General features: G+C 51.1%; 1 protein-coding gene across 1 annotated transcript in view; it reads right to left on the minus strand.

The window, feature by feature from the left end:
• Positions 1-17,177, minus strand: part of ACSS2 (acyl-CoA synthetase short chain family member 2) — a 32,240-nt gene extending 15,063 nt beyond the window's left edge. The window contains exons 1-2 of the mRNA XM_084271356.1: positions 17,050-17,177; positions 16,545-16,740 (exon numbers count right to left, since the gene is read on the minus strand). Of these exons, the coding sequence (XP_084127482.1) occupies positions 16,545-16,740; positions 17,050-17,173 (320 nt within the window). The 5' untranslated portion in view covers positions 17,174-17,177. The remainder of the gene's footprint in view (positions 1-16,544; positions 16,741-17,049) is intronic.
• Between the last annotated feature and the right edge of the window lie 223 nt (positions 17,178-17,400).

Below are 17,400 nucleotides of genomic sequence, written 5' to 3' on the forward strand. Positions count from 1 at the left end.
ATGGGTGTTTGTTCAGTGCCTGCTCTGTGTTATTCTCCGTGCTCCTCTCTAAAGCAGCTCCAGGCTCCTGCAGCTCAGGTGCCAGCCCTGTGGGGCTGTGCCACCAAGAAACACCAAGAGCTGCACCTGGAGATGGGACTGGAATGTCACATCCCATTGTTTGCTACCAAAGTGAAAACCAGCTCGTTTTAATGTGACACAATGCTACAGCCATGCTAACAAGGTGGCACTCCCAGCAGATCAGAAGATTAATGAAGAATCTGAAATGACTTCACACTTGGCAGAGCAACATTTCCCCCGTCCCAGAAGGAGGGAGACACTTTCCCAGGTCTCTCCCCAAGGCAGGCAGCACAGAAATGTTGGAGAACCATGAAAGAACAGGGGTTTTGCTCTCAGCTGATAGTCCTACTGGATCAGTGTCCCCTTGAGTACATGCAGCCAAACAAAAACCATCACCAGTGCTGGGGAGAAGCCAGGAAGCACCTCCATGTTACATCCTCCCTGCAGTCTGCAGCCAGGCTCCAACTAGCTCAGGAGCAGAAACCTCACTTCTTTAACATCTCAAACAGCCCAGAGCACACAAAAAAACCCACCCACTGAGTTCCAGCTAAAACTAACCACTGCTCCAACAGATGAGGCCCTCCTTGCATGGCACAGCACCTCCTTCTGTGATCCAGAAATGCATGAACACCCTCATTTCTTGCACGGTTCTGTGCCGCTCTGTGTCAGCCCAACAGTGACCACAGGCTCCAGCAGCAGATGTGGTCCTGGTGGAAACGGCATAAGAGTTGGAAGGCACCACTGATACCATCTCTCCACCTCCTGCCCTGTGTAGGAGGGGGTTCAGAACTGGTGGTTACACTTGGATCTGCTGCTTACAAACAGGGCTTCTCCCTCCTGATACGTAGTTCTACTCTGCAGCAATTGGGTCCATCAATACCTGCACTGATGTGCATAGGGCAGTGTATCTTCCCAACCATGGCTCCTGAAAAAGGATTCCGGGCTTGATCCTTTAGGTAAGTTTGGCTCCTTTTAAGCACAAAGAATAGAAGAAGAAACAAGAGCACAAAGAAAAAGAGAAGTGTGGGAATGAGAGCCAGTGCTCAGGGCAGGTGGCTCAGCCCTGGCCCCTGAGCAGTTTCCTCACCTTTCCCCTTCGTAGTCAAGATCATCACTTTGAGCTACATGACAGGTGAAATGGTTAAACGAGGTCCCTTACAGCAGGGCTCTTGGCTAGCTGAGGGAAACCAGGAAATGAGTTTCCTTTTTGATTTTATTACTTGAAGAACAAAGATCCAAGAGCTGATTTCAGAGCTGGACCGAGCGGCTGCAAGTGACGTGGCTCAAGGGAAGAACATCTGCAGCAAGCTGAGTGCCCTCCTCACAGCCCAGAGGTTTTTCTTGCAGCAGCTCCACTGCAGGTGCAGCAACATCAAGGCTGATGCTGTTCTTGGGTCCTGCACCCATTGTGCAGCTCTGCTCCTCAGCAATGAGCCTCTCAAAGACAACCACAGTGCTTCCAAACACAAGCTGGAGCATCCCAGCCCATGAATCCCCTCCCTGAAGATCTTGGCACTGGGGTCTGCTGGACGCAGTGGGCAGGCCCTGTGCAGACCAACCCCCAGCCCATAACCCTGCAGAACAGGGCTGGGAGCAGGCACATCACATCCCTTTGCCCATGCTCTGCAGCAGCACAGGATCTGATTATAACTTTTACTAAGAGATAAACATGTTAGAAGGAAAGTCTAGCACAAGATACACCAGGTCTTCCTCCCCCCTGGGTGCTGTGAGGGGAAATTCAGGCCAGGGAATGCACCCAGGCTCATCCTCAAAGTCAGCACACCCAGGGCACTGCAGGAGAGAGGCAGAACAAAAGCCAAAGAGAAGTTAAAACTTTGGCAAGGCTTTTCAGAAGGGCTTTCAGAGTCCTTTCCATTCATTCATGTGATTGCAAAAGAGCTCCGCTAGCATCAGCGGGGGAAACCTCAGGCTTTGGGTTTTCAGATGATCTTGTGCTTAAATGGGAAATGAGTCAGGGCCACTTCTGGACAGGACGAGACGCCTCCTGTCAGTGCATCTCCAGCAAAGGCCGCCGAGCAGCCTCACAAGAGCAGGCGATCGCTCCAAGCCTCCCCGTGTCTGAAAATAGTCTGGAGTGCCCACAGCTACACTCAGCAGGCTACAGCAGCACTCAGATCGCTCCATCCTCTTCTCTGGCACAAAAGCTCAGAGAATGATGTATTTTAGATGGGGCACTGAAAGAAGCGCCTCCTCGCACGCTACCAAGTACTCCCTGCGTCAAAGCCAGCCTGGAAATTCCTGGAGGCAGAGGCCTGTGAGCAGCATTTTCCCTTCAGAGAGAAGAAAGGGCTGTCAGAGCTGAGCCTCTCCAACAGACCTGCTCAGCCAAACTAAATTGGGAAAGAAATAAAAGTGAAATAAGGAAACTCTTATTTCTGAAAACATTACCGCAGCGCTCACCTCCATCCCTATGGTGTGCAGCCCTGTGGAATCCAACATCGCCCCAAACCAGCCTTTTTTAAGAACTGGTGATGAAAACCATTGGCAGCAGCACTGCTGTGATGGCTGGTGTGTGATCTTTGATCTAACAACAAGCCTTCTTTTGAAAGGAAAAAAATCAATTTTCGGCTCCCCGAACTCCCCAGATGAAATACCTGGGGAAACCCAGTTCAAGCCTGACTTCTTTTTTCCCCCCTCATCTCCCTCAAACCGAATCCTGCATTTAGCAACTTGTAATCTGAAATTCTACAGGATCATCTGGCCAACAGCAGGGATGTATTTGAGTTTTTTAGCACTCGAAGCCCATGTTTTACACACTGCACGTTGCGTGCGCGCTCAGCTGGAGGAAGGCATTTTTTGGCCATGTGGTTTCAGCTGAACCACCCATCCACTAAGTAAATGCAAGTGCTTTAAACTAAACACACAGATGCACAACTGGGGACCCTGTGAGGCAGACTCTCCTAAAAATCAGTGCTTTCTTGAAAAAGGCAGGTTTCATGCAAAGATGAGAGCTTTCCAGCTGCCTGCAGCCATGCATTGCCAGGACCAGATAGCCCAAGGATATCAGGGACTGTCACCACAGCAGTGTGCAGGGCTGTAGTGCCCAGCTCTGCCCAAAACAGATCCCTGTCAATACATGAAAGGAAGCACAGGCACAGCAGAGCACTTCTTGTACTGCTCCCTCCTGCCAGCAGCTCAAACAATGGGCTCTCTCCTTTTGGACAGGCATCAGGATGCCCACCAGCCCCACGACACATACTTTTGGTAGCCCGACCAGCATCCCAGTAAGAAGCAATCACATGGAAAACTCACCCTGAGCAGGGGAGGAAGGTGGGAAGCCCAAACATTTGTCTCCTCCACAGCACAACCACGCTTACTGGGGGCTCATGGACTGCCTGCTTAGCTGGGAGTTTGACCTTGGAGATGCAGAGCCACAAACCTATTCCATGCTGTGCCCCCTATAGCCAAATCGAGGTTCAGCTTCCCTGTTGGAATGGCCATGCAGGCCAGCAAGAGATGTAGTGGTGTACATACACTGAGTAGTAGAGTGGTTTGTAAGAGCAGACAAGAGTTTCTTCAGAGCCACACTAACTCCAGCGCTGACCCTGCGGAGCAGCCAGGGATGCAGAGCAGCAGCCTGGGACAGGGAAGCTGCAGCCAGATGACCCCCTGGATACTTGCACCAAAGCAGATGAAGAAGTTGTTGTGCTCCACCAAGCATCAGAGCTGACCACAGGACTTCCCAAAGCACTGCCCTGCTCCAGCCACACGGGCCTTAGGCTGCCCATCCGAGCAAGCTGGGCCCATCTCTGCAAGGAGGAGCAGGAGCTTCCTAACCTGCTACAGCTCCCTGGCCAAGGGGATGCACGCTTCCCAGCGCTGACTCAAAGATGAATCAGTGATGCTGTTTGGTTTCTCTTTCACAACAATTCCAAATTAAAATTATTTGCATAACTTGTTTGAGTAACAGATGAATACAACTCCCCTGTACAACACTGCCTGGGTATTCGCAGGGAGCAGCAGGAAGCACAGGCTGCATCAATGGGAATTAACGGTTTTCAGGGTAATTGCCAATGATAACTGTGATTTACAAGAGTTAATGCTGCTGAAGGAAGCTGGTTTACAGGAGGCAGTGATGAAATGAAGCCGAGCAAGTGAAGTGTTTCAAGTTTTCAAGATCTGCCAGATCATCTGCAGGTCTGCAAACAGTCAGGAACAGAAAAATCACAGAGCAAAGCAAAGTAGGGCATAAAGCCAGAGCCTATCTGACCCCTGCAGAGGCTCCCACTGAGGAACAAAGAGCTGAAGATGACTGAAGTTTCTCCTCTAAGGTCCTGTGATCGCATCACCCTCAAATAAAAGCATTATCACAAAGTTACCAAGCACAGCTGGGGTAGGGGGCACCTGGAAGGTTAAATTTTCAGAGCAAAGCAAACCACCTCAAAGCCACTGGGTTTCATTCCCCAACTGGTGAAGCAGTGTCAGCAGCCCATGGAGCAGCAACAGCCGCCCATGGAGCAGCTCTGCCTAATGCAGGAAAAGGGCTCTGCGTTTTACCTACTTAACAACCCTTAAAAAACCCACAGATTCCCAGTCTGAAATAGGTGTTGGAAGTGGAGAAAAGACCTTTTCCCAGATAATGCAATGTCACAGGAAGAATTTGCAGAGTGGATACCCATAGAAAGCCTCCAGTGGAGCAGAAATGGGGACTGCAGGAACATCTACCCACAAACATCTCTGATGCCATCTAAACTAAAACACATGCAAAGCCCAAAACCCCTCAAGCTGGTGTGTGAGAGGCACAGGACACACAGCAAGTTCTTCAGCTTCTGCTCCACCAGCAGCCTGTCCCCAGAGGGGAAGGAAGGAGCGTTCATCTGCTGCAAACTCCTGCACAGTGGCACCTGCTCACGTGCAAGGTCGCTGGAGGCAGCCAGACAGGCTCCTGGCTCCCAACCCACCCCGTGTCCAGAATTAGCACAGCTGAAATGCCAGGCAGAGCTGGGCCAGGCCAAGCTCCTGCCATCCAGGGAAGGGGCTCACGTGCGTGCCGCATGGGCAGCGAGAGCCCCGGGCCCTTCCGACGCCTGCGCTAGCGCGCCTGGGCTGCGTGCTCAGCGGCCGCGCTGCCAGCTGCTCTCAGCCTGCCATGTGCCTGTGCTCAGGAGACCCAGGACACACAAAGCCCAGGGATGGCTTGGTACTTTGGGAGCTCTTGCCTCCAAAACAGATAAAATTTCTCCCTCCCTCCCCCAGCCTTGCTCGTCCCATCTGACGCAGGAACAGCACTCAAGTAGAGAGAGCCCTTTAAAATCTGCCCTGGAGAGAACAGATTACACTGAAAGGTGAAATTTGGAGAGAGCAGCTGGGGAAGAGGATTGGGAAAAGACACTGTTTCATGGGGAAACAAATGCTTGGGCTTGTACAGATTGTTCAATACAGAAATGCTCCCTGACAGACTGCCCAAAGCAGGAGGGTCTCCACTGGGGACCCCAGAAGGGCTGAAACAGGTTTGCAAAACACCTTCATGAGAACGTTCATAACAACAGGGCAGACTGCCCAGCCCTGCCCAAACCTCACATCACCCACCTCCCACCACAGTAACGCATGGCACCAACTACCCCACCAGAGTTCTGGGAAGGCCAAGAGGTTTTTCAAGTGAAATGTTTACCAGGAAGTTCAGCCTCTACAGTCCCTACAGTCATATTCAAATCCTGTTGCACCACGACAAGGATCTAGCAAGCAGTAGTGGTGCAGTTGTGTAACGATGGAGCACAGCCTGGGAGGGGCTGGTAGAAAGGTTTTCTCGGTATGTTCAGAAATACTTGGCAGCACTGAGAGAACACAGTTAAGTAAACCTGGCAACAGAAACCCCAGAGAAGAGAGAAATGTTATCAATTTAACAGCATCACCTTCTAAAACCGTTCTGTTAACTCCAAACCCTGCATGATTTGGCTTCCAGGGCCCTCCATACACATAGGAAGGTTCTAACAAAGCTCCACAGCCAAATCCATCTCCAAGCCAACCCATCACAACTAAGAGTTGGCCATGTACCCGGTTAACAGGCTCCTATGGCTGTAAAGAAACCCCAACCAGGCTGGCAAATAGGGCCATGCCAGGGCAGGAGCCCTGTGCTCCACAGAGTGTGATGTGCTGTGTCCAGTCCTCAACACCCATCCTCTCCAGCCCAACACACTTACACAGGTCCTACCCTGCCTGTACTTTCCTAAACAGCTAAACCAGAATGTTTTCTAAAGGGACACTGGGTCACCATCTGCTCCATGATCAGGGAATCAGTCTTCTGACCACCTTTAAAAATAGCCTTAAGGAAAGGCAGCCTACAGAAACACCCAACCATGGTTGCCAGTGTCCCATAGGAAAAACCACATCAATCTTCTGTCCTTCCTCCTCATTAGATACATTCTCCACTACTCCTTCTATTTGCAGCCTTTCAGAACCTCAACAAGTACCAGAGGCATCTAAAGAAATAATATTTATCTTGTGCAGTCCAACCAGTTCCCTTCACCATACTCTGTGTGGTGCCCACAGCAGAGCCCAGCTGACACCACTCTGACATCACCTGTTTATTTACTGACCCTCCAGAATCCCAATTTTCCCCACTCACCTGCTGGGCTACACCCTAAAGCTCACATCCAGCCCCTTTCTTTAGGCTGTGCCATGCTCAGACAGCTCTGAAGGAACCAACACCTCACAGCTTACACTGCTGCTGGCACATCAACCAGCAACACAACAGGGTTTGCACACCCTACACTCACACCTGAGAGCCAGAACGCTCACAGGTAACCAGTTTAGACAGGATGGGATGCACAGCTGTCAGCAAGCCCTTCTCCAAGAGAAACCTACTATTCTTTTGTCCCTTTGACAAAATAAGGCAGTTTACAAGTAACAAAGACCACAAAGACCAGGCTAGAGAAGAGAAGGCTGTGGGGGGACCTCATTGCAGCCTTCCAGTCCCTGAAGGGAGCAGAGAAACAGGAGGGGAATCGGCTTGTTAAAGGGCAGAGACTGGCAGAACAAGGGGGATGGAGTGAAGCTGAAGGAGGGAAGGGTTAGAGGAGATATTAGGGGGAAGTCCTTTACAGAGAGAGTGGTGAGGGGTTGGAACAGGCTGCCCAGAGAGGGGGTGGATGCCTCATCCCTGGGGGTGTTCAGGGCCAGGTTGGATGGGGCCCTGGGCAACCTTGTGTAGCTCCAGGCCTGGAGGTTGGTGTCCCTGCCTGTGGCAGGGGGTTGGAGCTCTGTGATCCTTGGGGTCCCTTCCAGCCCAGACCAGTCTATGATTCTATGAAAACACCCAGTGATGGTGACTTCAGTGCAGCTGTTTTGCACTAGTGGGTATCAGCTCAGCAGCAAGGGGAATTCTGCTCCTTTGTGGCTTCACATTTCCTCCTCGCCTGGTATCAAGTAACCATCAAGTCAACAGGATAATGTTAACTCTAATCATGTTCTTAGTCTCTGAAGTATTTTACAGCACAGGAGAACAGCCAGTTATGAAAAATGATAGCTTCTCCCCTATTTGTTTTTAGAGGAAAGTTTAAGATTCTTAAAGTTGGGGTCGGTTGGGGGTTTTTTTAAACAAACAATTACGCAGTGTTGCAACAGAGCTCATATGCAAGACCTATGCAGGAGGTCACCAAGCCTGGCTGACCTCACCAGCACATCTAACCCAGCCAGCCAAATCCACAGAACACTGTAGAAGAATGCACCAGTTTGACATAAGTAATATTTTCAGAGGAGCACAGACTATTTTTACCAGTCCAACCAGAGCAGAGCTTATTTCCAGCCCAACCCAGCTGAGTCCTTGTTTAAACAAGTTGCAGTTGGGCCAGCAAATATATCCTGGACCAAGCTTCTGTAAGTAAAATAGTCAACGTGCCACCTGCAGCTGGGAAATGTCCTATTTTGGGAAATGCTGCACCTCTGGATGGATCACACTGACAAATTTTCAAGACCTTCTAGAAACACTGGAAGCCAGGCAAGCTGATTTCAGTGGAGGGTCAAGCAATGTCCATGGGGGTCACGGTAGGAAGTCAAACTTTTATTCAAATTTCTGGTGGACTTCTCAACTTCATGCTTCAGAAACCTCTACAGGCAATGGCCAGATGGACTCTCATCCATTCTATACAGGCAACTTCTCCCAGAAGATGGTCAGCAGCAACAGAAATCCAGAAGTTGTTTTACTATCATAGAATCACACACTTTGGGTTGGAAGGAACCTCAAAGATCATCTAGTTCCTACCCCCCTGACATGGGCAGGGACACCCTCACTACAGCATGTCACCCAAAGCCCCATCCAACCTGGCCTTGAACACCTCCGGGGATGGGGCTCCCACAACCTCTCTGGGCACCCTGTGCCAGGGCCTCACCCTCCTCCCGCCCCATAGCAAAGAATTTCTTCCTAACATCTGATCTAACCCTGCCTTCTTTCAGCTTGAAGCCATCACCCCTTGTCCTGTCCCTGCCCTCCCTGGTGGCCAGTCCCTCTCCCACCTTCCTGTAAGCAAGTCAGGGAAGTCAGACATGAAAAAGTAACCAGGAAGGCAATCGATTTCCTGGAGGGATTCCCTTAAAGGGAGGTGACATCTGCAGAAATGATGGGCTCTGAGAGGTTATGGAGAACTGCCATGGACCATGGTATCACACCACATTTCAACACTGACAAGCAACGTGCAGAAATGCAAACAGAGAACTGAAACCCTGCTCCAGCCATGGCAAACAGCTCCCACAGGGCTGGGCACCGGAGGAAAAGGCCTCGCTGTGCTGGTGGCAGTCAAGGGGACTTGCCAAAGCTTTGGCTAGCAGCTCTGGGCACAGAAGCCCACTGGGCACGACAAATGCAGCTACCCAGAGGAAAAGTGCCGTGCTTACAATGAGCACCCACTCACACCTCTTCTGCCAAGGCCTCGCCACTTTGTCCCCTGTAAACGCCACTACTCAGAGCCAGCCTCACCGCTGTGGAGTACTTGTCCACTTCTGCTCCCTTCACACCAGAGTGCCAGGGGACAACACACAAGCTATTCACAAAGCTAAAACAAAATAATCACATTTTCTACTCTGGTGAACAAACTGAAGGCTCTGATCTTCCATGTCCTGACTGTGTACACATCACCATCCCCTCTGACCATGAACTCCATTCATCCACCCCAAGTTTCCACTCTCCTGCCAATACTCACACTACCCAGCATTGCATGACTGCTGTGCCCCTCCCAACAGTAAGCAAACTATTTTTAAAACACATCAAGGTGCCTGTAACATCTGCCAGTGTTACAAGAGACGAGTTTCACAGCCATGAGAAAATCCAGGAGCTATTGTCTTGGGCACACACCCCTTGTCTTCCCCCTGGTAGTTGTGCAACCACCACCCAGAACCAGGCAGAACGGTGGCTTTCAACAGGGTATAAGCCAATGTTTTAAGATAGGGGTGCAAGAAGTGATTTGTGAACTGTTAAACCCCCTGTGTTGAATCAACAGAACCAGACCCTCTGTCCGAGGAATGAGCAGCATGAAGAGAAAACACTAAGTAAGAGCACACAGGTCACCACAGGTCTCATTTGAAGGCAGCATCACACTTCGGCACTGGGATGTTCACAGTAGCTCAGCCAAAGCCTCAGACTAAACAAAAAACCTCACACTGGGTCAGAACCAGGGGCTGGTGTTTCATCTGCAGCAGCAGCATTAAGAGATGCTGTTCAGGGAGGGCTAGTGAGCCTGGTCCCCATCAGCAGTTCAGACTCAGCACTGATCCCTGGGGGCTCTGCTGCCGGTCCTGAGAAGTGGCCATTAAAAGCAAGGAAGCAAAGGGTAGGGCTAAACCAGCTCCACAGAATGATCTGGGTGGTTTTTTTTCCATTCACAGTTAAATTACTTTCTTGAACAACCTTTTGAGGGAAGCCTCACAAAGGCAGCCTGGAAACAGCCACATCTATGTGCTCAGCAGGTCTGCCAGCCAGACCTCACCTCACAGCGGCTCTGTCGCCTTTCCCAGCAGAACACACTGCTCCATGAACACAGTGACCAGATTCCACCACACCTCTTGGGATGTAAATCGGAGTTCCCAGTTCCCAGGACCCCCTCTATTGCCCTCTTGGGACTGGCAGCCTCCCAGTCCTCAGCACAGAGGCCCTTCACAATGACACCCAGCACACCCTGGCCAGCAGCTCTGCGATTTCACATTCAGGTTCCTGCAGTGCTCTGGGGTGCATGCCGTCTAATCCTGGGTGCTTATTGACATCCAACTTGTTTATCTGGTCAAATGCTTCCTGGATAGTCCCTTGTATTTATATAGACAGATGCTGTATCCCTGCCAGGAGCAGCTACCAAGGGGTTCAGAGTGAAAGACAGAGAGCAAGTAGTTCTGACACAACTGAGATGAAAGCTGCTCCTTTGATTCCAGGCTGCCGCCGGTGCGTGTTCCCAAGCAGTAGAGCTTACACAACCCCTCTCTCCTTACTGCTCAGCCACAAAGCAGCCATGCAAGGGCTGCCTGAGCACCTTCCTTCTTTACAGACTTGACAGAGAAGTCCCACTCTGCCTATAGACATGGGATTATGAACCATCAGAGCTCAGCAAGAGCTACTTCCAGAGAAAATCTTCAGTAACACTCAACGCCCTCCCACAAAGGCACAAGTCCAGGGGTGCTTCTGACTGGGCAAAACCTCAGGAGAGCACAGACACTGTGTAATCACGTTCTAATACCCATCCCCTTCCTTCACTGCACTGCTGAGCAGAAGAGCACGAGGCTGAGAGCACTTGCCAGCTCCCCGCTCCTGCCCGGCATCTGTGACAGATCCACAGAGCTGGAACAGGGCTTGAGATATCCAAAACATCCCACCACCCTTCCCAGCATCTCCCTGCAGACCAGCACGTGAACCTGACAGTGATGAGTCAAGCTCTGCTTCCTGGTCAGCCCTGGGAAGGGAAAAACAGTTCCAAGTGCCTGCGTGCCTGCCAGCTGAGCAGCACAGCACTAAAACCCCTGACTCAGAGCAGCTGGGAAAGCCCACCCCCCCACCAATGGAAGCCTGCCCACCCCCCCAGTGGAAGCCCACAGGACAGTGCCTGCCTGAAGAAGGTATTTCTGCTGCTTTCACGTATTTAGTTCAGGCCTTTGGCACAACCACTCACCTGGTAACTCTCTGACATCTCACTAGTAATAAAGAGGATGTAGCACACAAACCCAGCCATTGGCAGAAACATTTGGGACAGAAGAACCTTCACATACAACAGGAGAAAACTGGCAGGTGTTGGGTCTTGTCATACATATATACAGCCTTTGGAAACAAGCTTCAGACCATGAGCCATGTGCTTTCCAGTCCCTCAGGCCAAACCAAGACTCTCCAAACCCTTAAGCAGGCATCACCATGCTGCCCTGGGGCAACAACATCTTCGTATCTCATCTACAACCAAACCCACAGTAGGACAATCCAGAGTGATGACTTGAAATCTGTTAATTAAGAGTGCAGCATGGCCTTGCTCTGAACAGCCCACATCTGAAGATGAAGACTCCATCCACCAGTGGACAAAAGCCTTGAGCTACACCTAAAGACAAGCTCTGAAACCATCCTGTCCTGGTTTGCACTTACAGACAAGTATCTGAACACAGCCGCTGTCTGCACTACTGCCACAGCACTAACCATACTGTCCCAGAACTGGGAGAGGAAGAATTCCACCAAAGGAATCAGAAAAGCACCTGACCTGGATGTGCCTGACCCCCAACCACTGCTCCCTTCACTCCTTGTTCTAGTTCCAGGTTTTTATTGATGCTCCCACCATTCCCACTCTTGCACTACCCACACAGCTCAGCCAGAGAGGGCCCCACAAAGCAGAGGTGTTCTCCTTTGGATGGATGAGCAGCACTGCTCTGAAACATTCAGGCAGATGCAGCCCATTTGGTAAACCCCCTTCCAGGCTGGAAGATTTCATAAAACCCACCAGAAGACAGCTACACTTTCCATGAGGGAGAACTAGAATTATCATTGTCCTTGAAGGAGGGTACAAGATCTATAGGCTAATATACATTTAATGTACTTGCATTTTATTAACACCTGCTTTAGGTGCACCTAATCTGCTGATTTCCAGCAGTAAAGCATTGTCCCACCCAGCAATGCTTCCAAAATAATTATTACATCCCAAGATGATTGAGCTGTGACTCCACTCTCAGCACACACAATGGGGAGAGGACACAGATTACTGAGGATGCACCCCAGAAAGCCTCTCTGAATTTCAGGGCTGAGTGAGGCCATTTTCCTGGGGAAAGGAGCTGTGCTGGGCCTGGGTAGTGCTGTGAGTGTAAGCCAAACACCTGGTAACTTCTGATATGCTTCTCCCTGCTGCAGAGCTTATTCAGATTCCCCTAGGGAAGCAATCCCTCCAGAGCAGTGACAGGGAACAGCAACCTGCAGCACAGCTCTGGCTACTCTCAGCAGCCTGCAAAGGTGTGTCAGTAAAAGCATCCTTCCAAGAGGTGAGTTTTTGTTCTTTAAACTGTGTGATTTAGGGATGTGCTTTCACTACCACAACAGTGTTGAAAGAGGATTCATCACTAGAGATAGCACAAGGAAGTTACCAAAGAAGTGAAGAGTCAGTTTGGCACGGGACAAAGCCAGTGGCAGCAGCAGAGCTGAGTGCATCATGTATAGGCTGAAGTCTTGCTATTAATAGCCAGCATCCTCAGTCACTGCACCTCTGTGTGTGACAGCAATGGAAGGCTGGTACCTGACAAGGCATCTGAAGAGAACACCAAAACACTGTGCTGATCCAGATTAGGGAGAACAAGCATTTATTTTATTCTCAGTAGTTTCAGACAAGATGTTTTCTTCCAACTCCAGAGGCTCACAGCTGAAAGGTAACTGACACACAGCTGCACTCAGCTTTATTTTTGACTCTGGGATGGCACATCCCAGAATTAAGTGCTCCATGGCAAGGCACAGCCACCAGACCAGGGTGCACCAGCAGCCCACCAGCCCAAGGAGCCAGCAGCTGCAGTCTTGTCCCACTTGGCCACAGCAGCACATTTAGACTGAACCAGGGTTTGACAACCTGTGTCCTCTCTGGAAGGCTGCTGTGCAAAAACTATTCCCAGTTTCCTAATAAAAACCTCCAGAAATGCTCTGGTACATTTATCTTCTTAAAAACATTCTCTGTAGTTCTTCCTTACAGAAAGATTTATTGGAAGAAAGCCCTAAATCCTCCCTTTTATTTAAAAATAAAAAAGAAAATAAACCCTCCTCCATTTTACTTTTGCACATCACGCTTATTCTAGGTCCAGACTGAAAAGTACAGGCAGCTGTTCTTTTGTTTAAACAAATCCCCAGCAAGCTCTGGCAGCCTTTACTGTGTTTCTCCTTTCTAGGTGTGTTACTTCATAAGCAAACATTAAGAAAGCAGAGAATTGATACACTCTCCTCCCAAAGATGGCAGGAGCCAGCAGCACCCTGGGCTACAGGGGAGGCTGAAACCAGTGTACCAACCTCTACCTACCTCTGTCCCTTGTCCCACCAGGCACCAGCAGCACCCCAGCTGGGGCAACTGGTGGAAGAAGAGGCAAGAACTTCATGCTTCAGCCATGCACCTTCTCACCCCGGGGTCTAATTAGAGAGGTGTCTGTAATAGGTGGTGCTCTTCTTGTATTCCCACCTGGTTTTACTTTTACCTCCACAAGTTGCACAGGCTGATGTTTCTATGAGATTAATGGGCACTTCAACCACAGGTTGGTCCATGGGACACAGGTATATGCGCCTTCAGCACAGCAAAGGGCTGCTGTAATCATGCTCTAATTAACACTACCCACCACAAAGTCCCCTGCAAATGCCCTCAGTGTCCCAGCTAGCTTGGGTCATGCATCTCAAGGCCCACAAAAGCCCCTGTGGGGATCTACCTGCACAGTAAGCACAGGGCTAGCAAGCCCAGCCCTCCCACCCCAGCCCCTCACCCCTTCCCCACCCTGCTACGGGAGAGATTTCACTTGGGTGAGCAGCGCTTTATCAGAAGCGTTTCCTGGAGCTTCTGTTCCTTTTCAGGCCACATCAGCAACACCAAACAGAGAAAGAGGAATCAAGAGCAGCAGGAACAGAAATACTTGTAACGTTCACAAGCAGCAAGAGCTATCATAGTGAAACAGGCAACAGGGAAAACACAAGTGCTTCCTACCGACTCAGGATGGTCACTCTGAGCTGCTCTGTCCTAGCAGCACCAAGAGGGCAATGTAAGTGTCACCTATGTACAAGTTCTGGAACAAGCAACCCCATGTACTGCCCTTTGTGCTGAGAGAGCAAATCCACACCTCTTGGGATTAGACCCACTGAGTGGAGCCAATTTGGGCAGCCCTGGAACCTTCAGAGCAGCTTGGCCATAACAGCTCCACATGAACTGTGAGCTCCTTCCAGCCCACGCAGACCGTGAGACAGACAGACAGCAGCCCACAGCAGCTCCAAGTTTTGTCAGCACACCTCTCACCTCAGAGACACCCAGCAGTGCCTCAAATTCACTTGTTCCCCAAGTGCTTTCTCTCTGAAAGCAAAGACACAGTCTGGGTTCTGTGCAGAGCTGGGCAGTCACCTCTCCCTGTAGAGCAGGCTACAGACTCTCATAGGTAGAAGCAAGTAGCCAAGGTACTTAAATTCCCAAGTTTTCCCCCATGAATCCTCTTTTGCTTCCAGAGGCTCTCATTTTTTGACCTTTAACGACAAGTCTCAAGTGTTTTATGAAGGCAGGCTTGTTCAACAGGGTGTTAAATGCAAAGCATGGAAGGACAAGAGGACAGCAATTACACTTTGCTACTGAAGAAAAGCATGTGCCCAGAGAGGCACGCACACGCTCCTCCAAGAGTCATTTTACCAGTCACCACCCCCAGCCCCGCTTCCTCAAGACCTCAGTGCCACAAGTTCACAGGTTGGCAAGCCCCTTCCATCCCTCCCTCCAGCATTCCCAGCTGACAGCTCCAGGCACCCCAGTGCCAGGTCACTTGTGAAGGAACCACGCTAGGAGAGTTTGTCTCAAAATAGTCAGGGGAAAACTGCCTGCTAGGGAGGAGGAGACACCTTCTTTTTCAGCACTCTGAACACCACAACTGACAAGACACCCACCATTTCAATATCCACTCCAAGTTTTGCTCAGCATCACAAACACCCCCAAACAAAGCCTGTCAGAATTAGCAAGGAAAATCTTCACCAGGCCCAAATGAAAGCTGTAGGCTGCTGCTTAGCTGTCACCCAGAGATTTATGGGCAAGAATGATACACCCACTCCCTCCATAAACCCCAGCTCACCTGCCAGCACTGGCCTGCCAAATGTTTTTTTCTGGGCACACCTTTATCAAGGTGTCTTCATTCAGCAGCTGGAGCCATTTTACTGGCTGTATTTAACTAGCAGGGGAGTAAATAGCTCCTACCCTTTCAGCTCTATCTTATCAATACAATTATTTGCTAGGTTGTATGTGTAATTATTTTACTGAAGCAGTAACTCTACTGATGGAAACTTCGGGAGGAACCCAGTGCTACATCACAGCTGGAGCTACACTGCTACAGAAAGTCTCATTTACACCAGGTGACTGGGGGTACCAGACACTTCAGCTGCACAAAATCCTTAAGAATTGTCCACCATTAAGCATCTAGTACTTTCACTGCAGTGACAGTAAGACTCTTCAGCTGCTCTGCTGAAGGGACTCACCATAACCCAACACCTTACTGCACCCCTAACAAGGGCTACGTTTGTTTGTGCTTCTGCACTGCCACATACAGTCATACCCATGCAACATAAACCCACACAAGCTCAAAACTCATGGGTGGGCAAGGTGAGGCTGTTCTCTGGGGACACAGCTGGGGAGCACTAGGTCTGTTGCTTGGACATCACCACTGAAACCTGTTTTGCATCAAAATGAAAATGTCAAGTTTCACATGGCTTTCACTACTACCAACCACTCTGGTAACAACCATACAAACATACTTTAGATAGGTCTGGAAGTTAATTTTTCTCCCCAAAGGTGAGAGAGAAGCCAGCCCTTCTGAAAGCACCGCAGTGTTATGCATGTTCAAACACAAGGAATCAGCACATAAGGGTGGGCTTTAGGAGAGCCTTTCTGCCACAGCCACAAAACATGAAGGTAGGATCTGGGGGTTACAAGCTCTTTGCTGTCAGATGTTAACTGTTCCCCATCCCATGTCTCTACACACATCCACCTACTTAACTAGGGAGTTGTGACACCTCCCTCAACACCATCTGACTGGTTGTAGTTTTCAGCAGGTACAACTGCAAAGGCCCAGCTGGGAGCCAGGAGCTCCCCACTGCTACACAGACCGTTCCTGTGCATCCCAGGATGGGCAAGGAAGCTCCCCTGCACAGCTTCTCTCAAGCATAGAGAAAGCAAATACCTGCAATGCCTAAGCAATGATTAAAGCCTCACAGGTTTTACCATGCTTTAATTCATCTCAGCCAAAACCAACACCACTTGAACACCTTAGGGTAATATTTGCACCTGCTCTATACCACAATAAAGCCAGAGATTTACCAGTAAAAGGCAACTTTGTCCCCAAGTTTCTTCTCGTTGACATTTCTGTCCAGGAGGTTGTAGCAGATGTTGGTGGTCGCCCCTTTCATCCACTCAATGAAGATCTTCCCCTTGGTCACATCGAAGTTGTACTTCAGGAAAGGTCCCGTGTGGTGGCTCTTCCAGTAAAACTCCTTAGCAATGTCACCCCAGAACTCTGCAAAGGCAACAGCTGGAGCTCATAACCCAGAAAGGGGCACGGGGAAGGAGCACAACGCCCCAAGGAACACGACAGGCAGCCCCCATGCTCCTGCACCCCACGCGTGGGGTATCACAGCGGCCTCCCCTCAGCCCACCCCCCCTCCTGCCCGCCCGACACCCCCAGCCCCGCTCTCCTCCCACCCCCAGGCACCGGCGGAGCCTTGCGGGAACCGCTCCGCCGCCTCCGCCGGCCTCCCCCGCCCCGCCGCGGCGCTCCCCCGGGAGGGCAGCGGGCAGGGAAGGGGCTCCCGCCGGCGGGTCTCACCGTGCGGCTCCTCCACGGAGCGCTGGTAGAGCCGCTCGTAGTGGGGCAGCGAGGGGATGTGCGCCGCCGGCAGCAGCTCGGGCCGCGGCCGGTACAGCCGGGCCTGCTCCTCGGGCAGCACCATGGCTGGGCGCCGGCGGCTCTAGGCGGGCGGGCGGCCGCCGAGCCCGCTTCAAAGGGGCGCGGAGCCGAGGGCGGGGACGCTGGAAGCGGCGGCCCGCCCTCACGGCGGAGGGAGGCGAGGGCGAGCGCCGCCCCGGAGCGCTACAGGCGGCCTACCCGCCGCGGCGGGGCTCGCACAGCCCGGCAGGCAGCCCCGGGGAGGGAACAGGCCCCGGCAGGCCGGGGCTC

Source organism: Gallinula chloropus (genome assembly GCF_964237585.1).
Source record: "Gallinula chloropus genome assembly, chromosome: 16".
Taxonomy (NCBI): Eukaryota; Metazoa; Chordata; class Aves; order Gruiformes; family Rallidae; genus Gallinula; species Gallinula chloropus.